The following is a 19237-nucleotide window of genomic DNA, read 5'->3' as shown; positions in this document are numbered from 1 at the left end:
TGTGTTTGTTTGTATTTGTCGATGTTTTTATGTTGTTGTGGTTGTTTTGTTGTTTTGTTTTAAAATTGGAAAACTAATAAAAATTATTATAAAAAAAAAAACCACAGAGCCTAGGATTTGCTGATCAGAAGGTCGGCGGTTTGAATCCCCGCGACCGGGTGAGCTCCCGTTGTTTGGTCCCTGCTCCTGCCAACCTAGCAGTCCGAAAGCACATCAAAGTGCAAGTAGATAAATAGGTACCACTCTGGTGGGGAGGTAAACGGCGTTTCCGTGTGATGCTCTGGTTCAGCAGAAGCGGCTTAGTCATGCTGGCCACATGACCCAGATGCTGTCTGCAGACAAACGCCGGCTCCCTCGGCCTATAGAGCAAGATGAGCGCGCAACCCCAGAGTCGGTCACGACTGGACCTAATGGTCAGGGGTTCCTTTATCTTTTTACAGCTGGGTGGGGAATTGGTTTAATGGACTATGGTATAGTGTGAACATAACTTCTATGTTGTTGTTGTTTAGTCGTTTAGTCGTGTCCGACTCTTCGTGACCCCATGGACCAGAGAACGCCAGGCACTCCTGTCCTCCACTGCCCCCCGCAGCTTGGTCAGACTCATGCTGGTAACCTCGAAAACACTATCCAACCATCTTGTCCTCTGTCGCCCCCTTCTCCTTGTGCCCTCCATCTTTCCCAACATCAGGGTCTTCTCCAGGGAGTCTTCTCTTCTCATGAGGTGGCCAAAGTACTGGAGCCTCAGCTTCACAATCTGTCCTTCCAGTGAGCACTCAGGGCTGATTTCCTTCAGAATGGAGAGGTTTGATCTTCTTGCAGTCCATGGGACTCTCAAGAGTCTCCTCCAGCACCATAATTCAAAAGCATCAATTCTTCGGCGATCAGCCTTCTTTATGGTCCAGCTCTCACTTCCATACATCACTACTGGGAAAACCATAGCTTTAACTATACGGACCTTTGTTGGCAAGGTGATGTCTCTACTTCTCAAGATGCTGTCTAGGCCTGTCATTGCCCTTCTCCCAAGAAGCAGGCGTCTTTTAATTTCGTGGCTGCTGTCACCATCTGCAGTGATCATGGAGCCCAAGAAAGTAAAATCTCTCACTGCCTCCATTTCTTCCCCTTCTATTTGCCAGGAGGTGATGGGACCAGTAGCCATGATCTTCGTTTTTTTGATGTTGAGCTTCAGACCATATTTTGCACTCTCCTCTTTCACCCTCAATAAAAGGTTCTTTAATTCCTCCTCACTTTCTGCCATCAAGGTTGTGTCATCTGCATATCTGAGGTTGTTGATATTTCTTCCGGCAATCTTAATTCCGGCTAGGGATTCATCCAGCCCAGCCTTTCGCATGATGAATTCTGCATATAAGTTAAATAAGCAGGGAGACAAAATGCAGCCTTGTCGTACTCCTTTCCCAATTTTGAACCAGTCAGTTGTTCCATATCCAGTTCTAACTGTAGCTTCTTGTCCCACATAGAGATTTCTCAGGAGACAGATGAGGTGATCAGGCACTCCCATTTCTTTAAGAACTTTCCATAGTTTGCCATGGTCGACACAGTCAAAGGCTTTTGCATAGTCAATGAAGCAGAAGTAAATGTCTTTCTGGAACTCTCTAGCTTTCTCCATAATCCAGCGCATGTTTGCAATTTGGTCTCTGGTTCCTCTGCCTCTTCTAAATCCAGCTTGCACTTCTGGGAGTTCTCGGTCCACATACTGCTTGAGCCTTCCTTGTAGAATTTTAAGCATAACCTTGCTAGCGTGAGAAATTAGTGCAATTGTGCGATAGTTGGAGCATTCTTTGGCACTGCCCTTCTTTGGGATTGGGATGTAGACTGATCTTCTCCAATCTTCTGGCCACTGCTGAGTTTTCCAAACTTGCTGGCATATTGAGTGTAGCACCTTAACAGCATCATCTTTTAAAATTTTAAATAGTTCAGCTGGAATACCATCACTTCCACTGGCCTTGTTATTTGCAGTGCTTTCTAAGGCCCATTTGACTTCACTCTCCTGGATGTCTGGCTCAAGGTCAGCAACCACACTACCTGGGGTATATGAGACATCCGTTTCTTTCTGGTATAATTCCTCTGTGTATTCTTGCCACCTCTTCTTGATGTCTTCTGCTTCTGTTAGGTCCTTTCCACTTTTGTCCTTTATTATGGAAATCTTTGTACGAAATGTTCCTTTCATATCTCCAGTTTTCTTGAACAGATCTCTGGTTCTTCCCATTCTATTGCTTTCCTCTATTTCTTTGCATTGCTTGTTTAAGAAGGTCTTCTTGTCTCTCCTTGCTATTCTTTGGAAATCTGCATTCAATTTCCTGTATGTTTCACGATCTCCCTTGCATTTTGCTTGCCTTCTCTCCCCCGCTATTTGTAAGGCCTCATTGGACAGCCACTTTGCTTTCTTGCATTTCCTTTTCATTGGGATGGTTTTCGTTGCTGCCTCCTGTATAATGTTACGAGCCTCCATCCATGGTTCTTCAGGCACACTGTCCACCAAATCTAAATCCTTAAACCTGTTCCTCACTTCCACTGTGTATTCATAAGGGATTTGACTTAGATTGTATCTTACCGGCCCAGTGGTTTTTCCTACTTTCTTCAGTTTAAGCTTGAATTTTGCTATAAGAAGCTGATGATCTGAGCCACAGTCAGCTCCAGGTCTTGTTTTTGCTGACTGTATAGAGCTTCTCCATCTTTGGCTGCAGAGAATATAATCAATCTGATTTCGATGCTGCCCATCTGGTGATGTCCATGTGTAGAGTCGTCTCTTGTGTTGTTGGAAAAGCGTGTTTGTGATGACCAGCTTGTTCTCTTGACAGAACTCTATTAGCCTTTGCCCTGCTTCGTTTTGATCTCCAAGGCCAAACTTGCCAGTTGTTCCTTTTATCTCTTGACTCCCTACTTTAGCATTCCAATCCCCTATAATGAGAAGAACATCCTTCTTTGGTGTCACTTCTATAAGGTGTTGTAAGTCTTCATAGAATTGGTCAATTTCAGTTTCTTCAGCACCAGTAGTAGGTGCATAAACTTGGATTACTGTGATGTTAAAAGGTCTGCCTTGGATTCGTATCGAGATCATTCTATCATTTTTGAGATTGCATCCCAGTATAGCTTTTGCCACTCTTTTGTTGACTATGAGGGCCACTCCATTTCTTTTACGGGTTTCTTGCCCACAGTGGTAGATATGATGGTCATCCGAACTGAATTCACCCATTCCCGTCCATTTTAGTTCACTGATGCCCAGGATGTCAATATTTATTCTTGCCATCTCATTTTTGACCACCTCCAACTTACCCATGTTCATGGTTCTTACATTCCAGGTTCCTATGCAATATTTTTCTTTACAGCATTGGACTTTCCTTTCGCTTCCAGATAACTTCTATAAGCACTGGGAAATTAAATATATATATCTTGTGTTACTCACTTTATTGCTATATTAGCTTTATTGCGGTCCTCTGGAACTGAACCTGCAATATCTCCAAGGTATGCCTGTAGTTCATGGAAAGCCTTGGCAAAAAGGTTTGCTGTAGAACCATAGAAATGAAGAGTTAGAAGCTCATCTTTTCACTATGCCTGAAGCAATGAATAAATGATTCTTAACACACTTACAGTGCTGCACTAGAAACCCTATGTTGATCAATACTTTGGTGAGACACTTATGCCCTGTGGGATTGGGACCCTAGAGAGAGCACCCCTAGTGTGGCAGTGGAGCTGAGAAAAGTTCTTCCCTGAAGCCCTGCTGTTTCTGTTTCAGAATTTAGTTCAGAATCATGAGGACTGAAATGTTAGGTGGGCTGCAGTTCAGTAACAGAGCAGAAGCTTTGAATAGATAAGGTCCCAAATTCATTCTTACACCTCTAGGTGGGGTTGGGAAATAGCCTTTTCTGAATCTCTGGAGAGTTGCTGTCAGGCAGTGTATCCAACACTAATCTAGACTGGCCAATGGTCTAGCTCAGAACAAGTCAGTGGATATTTGTTTGTTTGTTTGCTTGCTTGCTTGCTTGCTTGCTTGCTTGCTTGTAAAACTGCCTCTGCATGAAATCTGCCTTTATGCTGTACATAAAGACATTTAAAGTTACATTAAAATTTACTTATAGATTTTTTTAAAAAAAACAACAACAACCCCAACATTACTTCAAAGCAGATATATTAAGTTACTTTGGACAAGTGGCATTGCATACAAAAATGTGCATTTTAGGGGGGGAAATGCACAGAAAAATGAGTATAGATTTTCATGTGTGCTGGTAGGGTGGAAGGCAGGGAGACCAACAGCAGATGGCACCAGAGCCGATGACAGGCAAAGTCAATTCTTTCTATGTTTGCCCCCATCTTCCTCTCTGCTGAGTTCTGCAAGGACAACACTCTGAGACTGAGGAGGAGGAAGCGGACAGGCAGGGTCATCTGCTGGACTGATTGCTGGAAGGCAGGCAGAAGAAAGCAGGCTGAGGTTGGTGGGCCAATGCCCCATTTGCCCAAAAGAGCCAGCCTCCACTGCCCTATGCATGGAGCTGCTTCCCAGAACACCTGTGGAAGAGCTGTAGAGCATATGTGGTAGAGCATCTGCTTAGAATGAGTGTCTTCCACTAAACAGCTTGCATTCTCAAACAGAAGTCAATGCCACCTAACAATAAAACATAAAAATTCAAAATACAGCACAACTAAACAATAAATGAGCTCAGAAGAGCCCTGCTGGACCAGGTCAAAGCCTATCTAGTGTAGCACCCTGTTTTCACAGTGGCTAACCTATGGGAAACCCACAAGCAGGAAATGAGATCAACAGAATTTGTAGTTCCCCGCAAATGGCATTAATGCCTCTACCAGTAGGGTAGAATACTACCATTGCAGCTACTAGCCATTGATAGCTTGATCCTCTATGAATTTGTCTAATCCTCTTTTAAAGCCATCCAAGTTGGTGGTCATCATGACCTCTTGTGGTAACGGATTCTGTAGTTTAGCTGAACGCAGCACAAAGAAGTACTTTATCTTATCTGTCCTGAATTCACAAACATTCTGCTTGAAAAGTGAAATACAGAAATAGAATATTAAAAACAATACAAATAATAAAAGCAGAATTTAAACATTTAAAATACAATTCAACAGACTTAAATTGGGAAGGCTTGGGAGAAAATAAAAGTTATGACTTATTTGTATTGAATTGGATTGTTATAAAATCTTGTGTATTTTGTCGTTTCTTCAGCTTGCAAACAGCCTTGCATCTAGCAATATAAAAAGGTGGTATACAAATGAAAACTGAAATAAAAATGAAAAGAAGTCATGAATGGAATGGTATTGGGAACAAATCAAGATGACAAACTTTTTTTATAAAAGAATGGAAATGATTTGTGGAATATTTGCAAGCAAATTGTAAACAGATAAGAACATTGGCATGATTATTGTAACAACCTGCAGTTTTATAAGAGTATATATTTAAAGTAGATGAATAAATGAGCAAATTAAGTTAATTTGGATATACAGAAAATATCAAAAATAAATTTAAGGAACCACAGAAAGAGGGGGAAGGAAGTCAAGTTTTGAAATGTTAAAATGATTGTAAAAATGTATTGAAATGTATAAAACTGAAAATAATTAATCAAAAACTAACAAAAAACAACAACAAAGTGCATGTCTGACTATACTTTGCTTTCCCTCGCCTCTTTATCATGAAACTCAGGAGGACATGATCCTCCTAAGTTTCTGAGTACTTCCACTCTGTCAATCAGTTCCTCGCTGTTGGTGTCAACAAGGTCCAAGATGTACCCTGGTCCAGAACTGTTTAGCATTTTGTACACCAGTAGTAAAGTGGCTCAATAGAAATTTGGCAGACAGTAGAATGCTTTCAACTGAGGTGGCTCATGTTGCCAATAGGTTGCCCCAGGAACAAAGCTCTTACCATGTGGGTTAAAACACAGAGCTGCAAATTGCCCTGGGAGGGAGGGGGCACAGTGGACTCCCCCCATGAATCTGCTATCAATGTAAAGCAGTGACAGGGAGTTTGAAGCCCCATGGGTATTGGGGTAAATGGACCAGTCTCCACTTGTTGTACTGTAGCAACATTTGCCCTTGGTCCATCTGATATACCTATCTCAGTCTGCCCTTGGCCAGCTCCCACCTGCCTGCCCTTCTTACATCAAGTTAGTCCAATAGTGGTTGTCAGCTTCTTCCTCCTTAGTCTCAATGTTGCTCTTGTAAGCAAGAAGCATGGGAACAAAAGATGAATTAGTTGGCTCCATGTGTCATTGGCTCCTGGTCCACCTTCTACTTGGGCTTCCTACCTACTGCCCTGCCAGTCCCAACAGGCACCAGCCACCACTCACTGCAACTCCTATTATGCTTGATTATTGACTGAGCTGGCTGGGGTGATGGGATTTGGAGTCCAACAACATTTGCAGGGCCACACGTTCCCCATCCATGGTTTAAAAGCAAGAAAGAAATGTAAAAGGCAGCCCATTTGGGCCACCTTATAAAAACTTAAGTAAAAGGAGGAAAGTGCGGGGGGGGGGGGTTGAATAGGGTTTATTATTATTATTATTATTATTATTATTATTATTATTAAATAGATATTGATGCAGAATAAAAGTCAGGGACCTTTAGGGACACGGGTGGCGCTGTGGTCTAAACCACAGAGCCTAGGGCTTACTGATCAGAAGGTCGGTGGTTCGAATCCCTGTGACGGGGTGACCTTCCGTTGCTCAGTCCCTGCTCCTGTCAACCTAGCGGTTCAAAAGCACGTCAAAGTGCAAGTAGATAAATAGGTACCGCTCCAGCGGGAAGGTAAACGTGTTTCCATGCGCTGCTCTGGTTCACCAGAAGCGGCTTGGTCATGCTGGCCACATGACCCAGAAACTGTACACCAGCTCCCTCGGCCAATAAAGCGAGATGAGCGCCGCACCCCAGAGTCATCCACGACTGGACCTAATGGTCAGGGGTCCCTTCACCTTTACCTAAAAGTCAAGTGTTTCACTCACTATAAACCCGCAGAGGTCAAGGTGAGTGACACTGAGATGTAGTTGAAGCCTTTGATCATGATCATGCTTTCTTCTCCACATCTCAGAGATGTGATTGAAGAAGGGAGCATCTTCGCTGTGATCCTCTCCTGACAGGGATGGGAGTTGTGTACACAAAAAACAACTGAAGCATTTTTGAAGACACCCCCCTTTTTTAAAAGGAATTCTGGGAACTGTAGTTTACCACTCACGGTTGTTACAATTGTCGGCATCCTTATCAAACTAGTTTCTAGGGTGTTGTGTATTTTGTGTATGCACCCCACTATTATAATCTATGAAGTAGCTTTATCGATAAAGTAGCTTGCACATTGAGACTTGCGCATTTGGTCACATGTAGGCTTGCACATTTGGGAAGGTATCAGTCTGTGGGAAATGCTGGGCACAAGACTTTCAGGGCTATTAAAAATATAGCCAAACCAGCACCCCCATTTGCACAGAAGACCAGAGAGAATGATTTCTGAAGCAGAAAGTGAGAGAGATTGAGACTGATGGCAATCCGGTCTATATTTCCTAGAAGTAGCAACGAAAAGCAAAACAAATCCCTTTCCAGATTGTCTGTGCTCTGGGGCTGCGTCTATAAAGGTGTTATAGGGTTGCTGCTATCCTCCCCTACGCCCCCCCCCCCACACAGAGACACTCCGCCCCGATTGAAGGGTAATTAATGGACACGTGAATTAACGAGATGGGGGTGTGTGTGCCAAGATTCTATTCGTGTGTTTTCTGAATGGGCTTGTAGCTGGTGCCTTTGAAAGACTTTCTCCCCTCTCTTTTCCACTTAGGAGGAGGATTGGGAAATCCTCTTTGCTGCCATCAGGGGGAGCATTTGAGGTCTTTAAAGAAACACACACACACACACACACACACACACACACACACAACAAAACAACAATCCCGCACCCCAAAAAAACGTCCCAGCTGAGCAACAGATCCACAAACGAATAAACGTTCAGTGTCTTACCTGTGGCTACCACTCCGCTTAACGGAAGCAGAGGAACTCAGGAGCTAAAGAACAAATTTGATATTTGAATTAAAAAACAACAACACAGTCAGTGTTTTAGTTTTTCTGAATGAAAAGCACAAATTAAATCGATGAGAGATTTCTTTTTCTCGGGAGAAGGAGAACCGAAAAGGCAAACCCTCCGCACACCCATTGGTTTTCCTCGCTCCAGCTTCTGGAAGGACAAACGGCTTTCCCCCTCTCCCCTTTTTCCCCCGGCGATCCGATGGGAAACCTTGGATGCAACGCTCTGGGTTAGCTGCACCGTCTAGCTGCTCCGAGGGGGGACCACGAAAGGGGGCAGCTCTGGCTGGCGATTTCATAACTTTTAAAGGAAATAATATTGGTGGGGGGATTTAACACAGAGGGAAGAGGGAGAGGGAGAAAGAGAGAGCGCGCAAAAAGAAAGAGAATCAAGTTTCAACACTCTTTATGCGGTGTAGGAAGAAATAATAATATGTATAAGAATGAGGTTCACCAGCAAAGTGCAAAGAGGTTCATGAGAAGGGGGTGGTTGGGGGTGCGAGAGAAGTGCCAAAAGGGTACAGCGCAGTGGTGTGCGTGAGTGTGTGTGGGGGGGGGAGTAGGAGTGTGTGCGTGCGTGTATTTTGGGACAGGTTTTAAAGCACCTCTGGTGGAAATTCACATTGGAGTATACTACCTTCATGTTGACTGCCCCTTTTAAATACGAATAAATAAGGGAAGTAACAGCGAAGGTGGTGCTGTAAGACCCCGCCGAAGTGCTCCAACCTATGCAGCTCTCTCTAACCCCCCACCTCGCTTACTTCAAAGTGATTGATTAGTCACGATCACTGCAGTTTGGGGGGAATCTCTCTGTCGAGGTGGAGCACCCTCCCCCCCCAATAGATTTCTTGTTTACTCATCATCTTGGAGGGGGCAACTTCCCCCCACTCTTTCTCTTCCCCCCTTTCATTTAAGTGGAGAAGAAAGGAGGGGGAGAAAGGGGGCTGTGGCTTACGTTATAAAGGAGGCACCAAAAAAGAAAGAGGGAGAGAGAGAAAAAAAATTAAATGAATTAGAGCATCTTTTGGGAAGGGGGAGGGAACCTCGTGTGTGCTCGAATCTTTGGAGCCGAAGCTGTTTCTTTTTAAAGAAGGAGGCAAAAGAGAAAAGGAGAAAGGGAGAGAGAGAGAGGGAGAGAGAGAAGGAGGAGGAGGAGGAGAGGAGGAGGAGGAGGAGGCAGGAAGAAAACCGAGAGAGACGACAAGCTCTGAGTTTTTAAAAATCTCATTTTTATTTTGGTTTCAAAAGGTGAGGGGGGAGAAAGAGAAATCCTCAAAGCAAAAAAAAAAAAAGGGGGGGGGAGAAGCCACTGAGAAGGGTTATAAAAAAAGCGAGTCCCTCAGAAGAGTGAAGCGCAAAGCGAGGAGGAGCCCCAACCTGGCAGCACGCGAGGACTTCCAAGGGAGCAGGGTGGGGGGGAAGCCTGGAAATGCAGCGCCGGAGCGTCCTCCTGCCCCTTCTGCTGGTGTGCGCGGCCGCGGCGGCGGCAGCCCACGCCGGCGGCGCCGAGTGCGGGCTGGCCGAGCGCTCCGGCCGGGCTCGAAGGGACACCCGGCAGGCGGCGCAGCAGCAGCAGGCGGCGGCGGCGGCGGCGCAGCAACACGCCGCTCTCCACTCGCCTTACCCCGCCCCGGGCACCTGCGCCACCAGGTTAGCCCGGGGTAGACGCTCCTCCGCGGGCGCGGGCGGGCCGGAGGCGCCGCGGGCTCCGCGCCGCAGGAGGCGAGCTCAGGAGGGCGGGGAGCAGCCGGCAGTCAGCCGAGCGCTCTATTTTCGCGGCGAGGGCGACCAGCTGCGGCTGAAGGCGGAGGTGGAGTTACCCCGGGATGCCTTCACGGTCCAAGCGTGGCTACGGCCCGAGGGCGGGCAGAAGACTCCGGCGGTCGTCGCAGGTAAGCAGGACTTCCTCTACTGGGGGCGTCCAGAGACACCTACCCCTCCACACACACTTGGGTTGAGCACTCCAGTTCTACTCCAGAGGAGATCCATTGGAACGGATGGAATTCAGTTAGGCATGACCATTCGTTCCACGGGGTCCATTCTGAGAAGAACCCATTGCAATTAATGCATTTTGTTAGATTTTTACTCATGGATTTCGAGACGTCTACTCTGAGTGAGACTGACGGGAGATCCAGTCCTTTGAAATGAATGTACTTCAGCTGTATTCATTCGGGTCCACGGGTCTACTACGAATGGAACTGGCGTTGGATCTTACCCGTTGCCCAAAGGAATTACGTGTTGAACGTTGGCGACGTTTAGACCACGTTTGTGCGTGCCACATCTGGACTTACTGTTCAACTCTGGTTGAATGCAAAGTGTACGGCGGGCGGGAGGAGGCTCTTGAGTGTTTATGTCGTGGTTTGTTGTTTCTTTAAAGCCACGTGCTGTTGTGTCTCCAGTATATGCATGCACGCCTGTCTGTCTCTTCTATTTTGTGAATGGGCAGAAACTTAGGAAGTTTGGGGAAAACCGCAGGAGGAAAGAAACCTATGCACAGGTACTGCTCACGGGATCCCCACAGGCTTTGCCGCTTTGAGAAATGCATGATAGACTAGACGGGCCCTTGGCCTGATCCAGCAGGCTAAACTCCCCCCCCCCCCCAAAAAAAAAAAACCCTCTTCCTTGTGCTTACTTCCGAAGAAACGTGGCTAGAAGAAAAGCCCAGGGGCCAGCGAGCGAGCGAGGGATGAGATAAGGTGGAGAGGGCGTTATGCGTCTCCCCTTTAGACAGGTTGGTCCCGATCCTGCCTAAGAGCTGCCTTTTAAGTGTGGTTTCATTCATTTTCGATGAGTTAACTGCACGCGTTTAACGGTGCCTCCCTATCGGACGCCCCTACTTGAGAGTAAGCCCGCTGGTATGGGAAGGAAAGGAAACTTACTTATTAGTCCACGTGAGTTGGAGCGTATTGTAAAAAGGCTTCAGACCTAAGCACGGCTGCTTTGGCACAAGACTGCAATATCCTAGCCCCGCTGAATCTGAGCGTGAAGCCCACTGAATTCAATATGATTTACTCCAGAGTAGGTGTGTTTGGGATTGTGCTGTAAACCCGCGGGATTTATCCCTAAGTACACGTGCGCTGCTGGATCGGGCAGCAGTCAATGAAAGCACGCTGATGTGGCAGGAAAAAGTTAGTCCTCCTCCTGTGTAAACCGTTTGAACTGGGTGGGCTTGCCTTCTAAGTAAAACGTACACTGGCTCTGTCCTATAGGAATCCTTGGGTTGTACACAATCTAAGTGCTACTCGGAGTAGACCAATTTAAATGAATGAACCTAACTTAGTCATGTCCATGAATTTCAGTGGGTTTACTCTGCGTAAGACTAGCGTCGGATATAACCCGGTGAAGTTTTTACTGGATCCTGCTCATTTTTGTTCAAGAGCTCATTCCTCCCCTCACCAGTGAATTCATAATGGGACATTTAAAAAGAGAAATATTTCTCATTTGAATAGGATCATGGGAAAATGATGTCTCTTTAGACATGTACTCCAGTGGATTGGACAGGCAGCTTATCTTCCTCTCTTTAAAGGTTCTCACTTTCCAAATGTGTTGGAAAGCTTCCCTGCTTTACTTTTGCTATTTGATGTTAGAATAAGCATGTGGTTTCCTAAAGCAGTGCTTTTTAACTGTATAAAGTGCTGGCAGTTTTAAAAATAGTGATAATTCATGAGCGCTTGCAGTTCCCAAACCTCATCGCGCAACGGGGCAGAATATGTGAAGGATCTTTTTTTTCCAAAAGCACACACATTTTTTCAGCATTTTTGAAATTCTTTCCAATATTGCAAATGTCAACAGCTGACTACAATATCATGTTGCACTATAAAAGTTTTGGTGCTCCCCCCCCCAAAAAAAAATACTGTTGAACTGTAAGCTTTATTAATCATGAGGTCTTGGAACATGTGTCTTGTTTTTCATTCAACGAGGCCCCGGGAGAAGCTTGGACACATCCAGTACATATCCCTCTGTTCTTGGGAAGAGTAAAGAGAGAGAAATGGGGAATATATTCTCTGGTGGAGTTGGACTTGAGAGGCTTGCCCTGTTCCCTAGAGTATTGGGATATGAGTATAAAAGTCTGTGATTTGGAACACTTTTAATTTGTTTTATTACATTTTCATATTGACTATCCTCCAAGGGGCGCAAGACAATATACATTGTTCTTCCTCCCCACTATTCAACTTTTATATCTACACCTCTGTGAGGTTGATAAGGCTGAGAGATAGCAGCATGCCCCAGTGAGCTTCATGGATGAGTGTGAACTTGAATCCAGGTCTTCCTTGCCTATTTTGACACTCTAACCAGTACACTATACTGCTTCTTCTGGGGGAAGGGGGTCAGTAATGAGAGCCAGTAATGAGTTCTATTAAACTTGTGGCAGTACCCTGAGATACCACTGAGGAAGCCCCTGGTTCAAATAATTTACTGTGTTTTGCTGCATTCTTTACAACAACCTTGTAAGGTAGGCAAGAGTTTGTTACCCTTGTATTGCATATTTTTATTCCCACTCTCTCAGTCTTAGTTTACCCTCACCCTCACCCTCGCTTCTGCAATGTGACAATAAATAAATACTTCCCAATGCTGCAGGGTTGTTGTAAGGACTATAGCAAAATGATATACATGAAAGAGTCTGCAGAGCTATGCAAATGTTAACTATAGCTTAAACTTTATTGTTATTACCAAGCCATAGATCTCTTAAAGGAAAAAGGAGGGAATTCCCTTTCTCTCACACACTGTTCTGGCAGCAGATGCTTTTTCTCTCTCTTTTTTCTGTCTCTGGGGCTGTTTTCTGTCATTCCTGCCACATTACAGTGTTTTTATTTCTTTATCTCGACTGCCCTATACTTGACCTACAAGATTGCTGTCACTCAGAGGAGTCTGTCCCGAAGCAAAGAAAACAGAAGCCACAGCAAAAAGTGGATGGGGGGAGAGAGACTTTAACTCTCCTTCCACTTTACCACTCAAGATGCCTTGTGCTGAGTCAGACAATTGGTCCACCTAGCTGAATATTGTCCACACAGACCAGCAGCTGCTGTTCAGGATTTTGAGAAAGTGATGTTCCTGGCCCTACCTGGAGATGCTGGCAATTGAAGCTGGGGCCTTCTGCATGCAGGGCAGGTGCTTTGTCACTGAGCCACAATCCTTCTTTCTGCCCCATTCTCACCTTTAAACTATGGATGTTTGAGAAATTTACCTGGCTCGCCTTTTAGTTGTGAACTGACCTAACTCACACTCTCTGAAACTGATCAGTGAAGTGAAACACAGCTATCCTTTGAAATTTGAACTGCTCTGAATTTTGTGGTGTTGTTCTTCAACCCCCATCCCCCACGCCCCCATATGTATATGGTAAGGTGTACAGTCAGACAAAAGGCACATATTAGTCAAACTAGCATAAAAAATGTGTACATCAAACAACACAGTGCACACAAATTGAGTGTATTAATTTTTATGTGGACTTTTTTGAGGCAGAAAAATGAGGAGCTTCAAGAAACCAAATGCTTTCTTTTAAAGCAGCTGGATCTGAGGGGAAAAGAATCCTGTAGGAGGTAACTTGCTGAAAATGTTGTGAGACTTTAGGTCCCATCAGCCCTGGCCAGCATGGACAAATTATTAAGGATGGTGGGAATCATAGTCATACAGCAGCTAGTGGCCCCCATGTTCTCCCATCCTTCTGCTTTGTACACCAAATGGTCCCCATCTTGTGAAGAAAGAGAATAGGAGCAATCCTAAGTGAGGAAGATAATTTCAGCTGTAATCTTCCAATCTTTTTCCTTTGTTCATCAATGTTGTGACTTCTGGGTCTCAGGGATGCAACTGATCCTATTTTATGAGATAGAAAACAGTGGAGTGCAAGCTTAGATACAGATATATAGACCAGTGGTGCAGAATGTTTTTCAGCACCACCTTGGCTGTTCCTAGTTAGTGAGACTCATCTAACAACATGAAATGGAGCTTTTAGTGTCGGTGGTCCAGTTCTGTGGAATGCTCCAGCAGCAGAGATTTCACCAGGCGCTTTCTGTTTCAGCCTTTAAAACCTTTCTGAAAAATTTCCCTATGTTGCCAGGCTTATGGAGGCAATAAAGAAAACACCTTTCCATAACAGCTGTTGTCCTCTTGTTTTATATGTTTATGTGGTTGTTATTGTATATAGATACAGTTGTTCGAAACCTTTCTGATATCCCCCCCTTTTGTTGATATAACTATTTTTATAAATATATTATAACTTTTTATATAAATGAGGAAATTTAATTGGATAACTGGAGAGTAGATCATGGCAGGAATGGTGAACCTTGAGATCCTCCCAATGGTTTTGCACATGAAGTGTGAGTTATAAGTAATGTAAATAAATAAATGCAGATAACATTTGCATTGGGAGCTATCTTTAACTTTTTTAAATGAAAGATTACATATTTTAGGGGGGGGGGAAATCATGTGCTAATGGTAACATTCCTTTTCCATGGTGTTGGATTTTTATTTCCAAAAAATTCTGATTGATTGATTGATTTTTAGAAACAACCTTTAAGAAAGGAAGAATATATTATGGTTATATCTCTGATTTTAAACTTTTGGACTAGATGACTGTTGTGGTCCCAATTCTACAGTTCTATGATTAACGTTAGAACACTGATTACTACTTTGTTTCAGGCCAGCATGGAGTCTAAAACTAGCATTTTCCTTCTGTCAATAGTTTAGAAATGTTTACATTTTGTAACTAAGCAATGTTTTAGCTGCCTGTGCATCTTTTCTGGCTGTTGCATGGAAAAGCACATGAATCTGACCCTCAAAGGGTTTTGTTATGACTTCCCAAATGCGTGGTCTGTCTCTATGCAAGGGAAATGGGATAGCTTGGAAAGAGCTTTTAAAAGGGGACATTTTGGGATTCACTGGAAGCGCATGTTTTTAAGGTTTTACTACCTATACTCCCAAGCTTTTCTTCGCTGCTTGCTTTGCTGTGTTAAATCTCTGCTGGGGTTTTCTCACCAAAGAGTGCTTGCCCCAGACTTGGGTCTTGGCTTCCATAATTCCAACAATGTAGACAAATGTTGAACTAGATGGGTGTATGATCTGCCTCTGTGTAATGATCTCCCTTCTCAGTGGGGGGGGGGGTGTAGCTCAGTGGTAGAGCTCCTGCTTTTCAGCAGAAGGCCCCCGTTCAAGCCCTGGAACCTCCAAGTAAACTTGGGAGAGAGACTGCCTGAAGCCCTGGAGAGCCAAAGCCAAGGAGAGGCAGTTGTTGTTGTTGTTGTTTTTAGAAAAAGTATTGATTTACTGGTATTTCATTAAAAAAATTAAAGTGGTTCACAGCTTATAATAAAAACCATGTATAAAGTTTAAAAACAGAAACTGATTAACCACTGTGGAAAGATGTATTTTAACTGCCTGCATAGGCCTGGAGGGCAGGTGGTGCAATGCAGACCAGCTTGGCTATGGTGGAAGAGTCACTCCATCAGCATTGGTGGTTTGCCCGCCCCAGGCACCAGCAACCCATACTATGCTGCTGGGGGAAGGACTATAGCCCAGCGGTCAGGGCATCTGTTTATTTGCCTCGAGGTAACACTGGGAGTACAGTGGTACCTTGGGTTAAGTACTTAATTCATTCCGGAGGTCCGTACTTAACCTGAAACTGTTCTTAACCTGAAGCACCACTTTAGTTAATGGGGCTTCCTGCTGCCGCCACGCTGCCAGAGCACGATTTCTGTAGCAAAGTTCTTAACCCGAGGTACTATTTCTGGGTTAGCGGAGTCTGTAACCTGCAGCGTATGTAACCTGAAGCGTATGTAACCTGAGGTACCACTCTACCTCTTCCTGTGCACTCTTCCTGTTAGGACACACCTTCCCCTTTCTCCCACTGCCCTCCCCAAATATGTTCCAGAGCACTGGTGAAACCCCAGAACAGATTTAGGGTGTGCACTGTGGAAGGAGGTGGGAAGTGTAAGTCCTTGCACTCACATTATCACTTAGTGCCACAGTGGACAGAACCACCCAAGCCTTAAACCCTGGGGGGCTTCCAGTCATTGAAATCCATACTGAGCCAGATGGACTAATGTTCAGGGTTAGTCCTACACCCTGATAGCAGTAACAAATAACTTTATGCTTGATGATTTGCTGCTTTTTCACGGCCACCCAAACCAAATCCCTGAGGCAGCCACCTGTGTGTTTCGCACCAGATCTTGGAGGCTTAGGTGACTGTCTTCTCCTAGCAACTTTGCCTCTTCCTTCCTCTTCTGTCTGGGCTTCAGAATAGGCATAGACATGGAATTTGGGGTGGGGGTGTACTTCTTAGGCCAAACGTGGATAGATTATAGATATAGATATAGATATAGATATAGATATAGATATAGATATAGATATAGATATATTTAAAAAAGATTCATTAAAAGCTGGGTGTAGAATCCAAAGTGCCAAAGATCCTTTTCTTCCCTGAAAGAAAGGATCACCCTCCTCCTTTCTTGGCCTTCGAGCATGTTTCCTTTGCTCCTCTGGAGTTGAAATTGTCCTTGCATCACCATCAGCTGCAGTGTGTGGTATGTGTGTGTGTGACTTTTCTAAAGAGCTAATTTTACAACACTATTAAAAGGGCTCGTCATCTCCCCGGGCCATCCCTCATCTAGGAGGGGGAGGTGGCCCTTGATGCAAAGGGCTGCCAGTTTTCACACTGCTTCAGAGAGAGAGAGAGAGAGAGAGAGACTGAGACTATTTCTGAACTCGTTTGACTTTCGTGCTATCAGCTGCAGTGTTCAGCAAAGCCAAGCCTCCCTCCCTCTCTCTTTGTGTGTGTGAGAGAGAAAGTGTAGAATATCCACATCAATGGCTCCCAACAGGTTTTGCCACTGGGTTGTGTGATAACTTTTGCAGATAGCTGGTGTGCAACAACACACTGGGTTTTATCGAGTGCTATCCTTAATCAGTGTAGATCCATTGGTGTTTAGACATGTATAAGGTTTCGTCTATATTAGACATTTAAAGCAGTATCGTACCACTTTAAGCAGGCATAGCCATCCTCTGGAGAAGCCATGCCATCAGTGGGAGGGTTGGGAAGCAGACAGAGCTCACTCCATCGGATCCACTGTAACAGACCAGCTCCATCAGGCCTCCTTTCCCCTCAGCTATTATCTGGGGGCAGTCATTCTGTCTGACTGCCTCAGAGGGAGAGATATAGAAGCAAGGCTCAGCTTTGTCAGAGGCCCAACTTCACCAGACATCTTCTGCCCCTGAACTATGCCTGTTGGACATTATAGGAACAACTGTTTAGAAATTGGTCCCTCAGTTTTGGTTTTCTTCTTCCTTCCTTGTTCCTTTTCCCTTGTGTGCCATGTTTTTGTGGATTGTAAGCCTGTCTTGTTTTGATTACATGTAAGCCATTCTGGGAGTCTTTTTGGCTGAAGAGCAGGGTACAAATGTGCTAAATGCACTGCAATAAACAGTGCCCTAAATATATAATAAATAGCTTTCCCCAAAGAATTTTGGAGCTGAGATAAGGGTGCTGAAAGACCCAGAGTGGTTGAACAGTCAACCCATCTTCATAGGGCAGTCTGGCCATTGCCATTTTGTGAAGAAACAGCTTTCAACTTCAGTTCCTAGAATACTTTGTGGGAAGTCATGACTGTTTAAAGTGAAATGATACTGCTTTGAATTAATAATGCAGATGGGGGCCTAATTGGTCTACTCTGAGTAGGATTAGTATTGACTACAACTTATAGTCATGCTCATTAACTTCAGTGGGTCTACTTTGAGTAGGATTAGCACTGGACTCAACCCGCTGTGTCCCAAAACATATGCCAAAAATGGAGTTTACACTACCACACCTCAGATGCTGCAAATCTATCTTGTTTTGGGGCTGCTGGAGCTGGGAAGTAAATGAGGTTGTTGGGGTTGGTTTTTTGGTTTTTTTTTGTAAGATCTATGCATCAAAATGTGAGTGGGTCTTTTACATTCATTCAGTCTGTTTTCCGGATGTAAATGCCATTTCTGACATTGCAATGTGTTGTTCTTTTTGCTTCAGCAGTTATACATGAAAACACATACAAAACAAACAAAACCAGAGTTGGTTGCTCTCACCAGAAATAAATCCTGCTTGACTCTTAGTGCAATCAAAAGGGTAGTCCCTCAACAAACAAACAAACAAACAAACAAACAAACAAACAAACAAACAACCCCTAGTCTATGTGGTCTCCAGTCTTCGCAAAGTGATGGTTGACTAATGGGCAGGAGTGGAAAACAAAATTTGGATGAATGAGTTGGAGTGGAAAAGGCGTGTTTGCCAAGAGAAGCGAGAGTTTCTCTGTTGCTGCTGTTCACTGTCTCTCCATACTTTCCAGTTGCCAGGTTAAGGAACATGATCCTGAGTGACTGGAGCCCAGCTTGACAGGAAATGCCTCCGTTTTCCCAAACTTTCATTCTCTGATGAAAGCAAGGTTGCAGCAGGGTTCAAGATGAAAGGGGAGAGTGAGGTGAAGGGTTCCAGAGGTAGCACAGCAGAGCTCTCTTCAGATCGTGGCCTTTGTGCATATTAAACAGTTTTTGGAATGCTTAGCTTCTGAGTTTGGGCCCGTTACTGGACAGGCACAGAAAGCACTCAGTACCTAGGCAATAACCTTTCAAGACTGACAGCCCTCAGTTCTGGTTAGGGACAGGGATGGGCAAATCTGTCAGTTGCTCTCAGTTGCTTCTTTTCACATCCGTTTGTGGTGTTTTTTTTAGAGTCTTCATGAAAATTCATCAGTGCAAATCTCTCAAAAAATGCACATTTTTGCAAGCAATTTTCCCCCAATGTAATACCTTTCTCTCCATTATTTCCACCAATTATATGCATTTTATATGCACCCTTTACTCTAGTATATACACATATACACATTACCTAGCTGGAGAACTGCACTGCAAAAGTCAGAGAAGTGAGAATGTTGAAGGATAGTTGCATTTTGGTTCACATATTATTTCAGAATGTGTGGCTTAGGTAGGTCTGCCTTTAAATGCAAACAGATTTGATTTTTTTTCACCATTCCTCATTAGTGGGATGAATGAATTGCCCCCCCCCCCATTCCACTGATTTATTGCCCCATAAGTTCACTCTACTATATGTTCCATTTCTAAATGCCATTTTAACTGGAAGAATTTCTACAATTCATTCTGGAGCTGGAACATGCACCATCTACAGCAGATTTCGTTTATTTAATTTCATTTGATTCATTTGCATCTTTTATCTCAACCCCCCCCCCCAAAAAAA

General features: G+C 44.3%; 1 protein-coding gene across 1 annotated transcript in view; it reads left to right on the top strand.

Moving 5' to 3' along the window:
• Positions 1 to 9436: 9436 nt before the first annotated feature.
• PAPPA (pappalysin 1) overlaps positions 9437 to 19237 on the top strand; it is a 251942-nt gene continuing 242141 nt past the window's right edge. The window contains exon 1 of the mRNA XM_079961901.1: positions 9437 to 9914. Within this exon, the coding sequence (XP_079818027.1) occupies positions 9452 to 9914 (463 nt within the window). The 5' untranslated portion in view covers positions 9437 to 9451. The remainder of the gene's footprint in view (positions 9915 to 19237) is intronic.

This window comes from Podarcis cretensis (assembly GCF_951804945.1).
Source record: "Podarcis cretensis genome assembly, chromosome: Z".
NCBI lineage: Eukaryota > Metazoa > Chordata > Lepidosauria > Squamata > Lacertidae > Podarcis > Podarcis cretensis.
The sequence above is the reverse complement of the archived record's forward strand: the minus strand, read 5'-3'. Positions and strand labels throughout refer to the sequence as shown.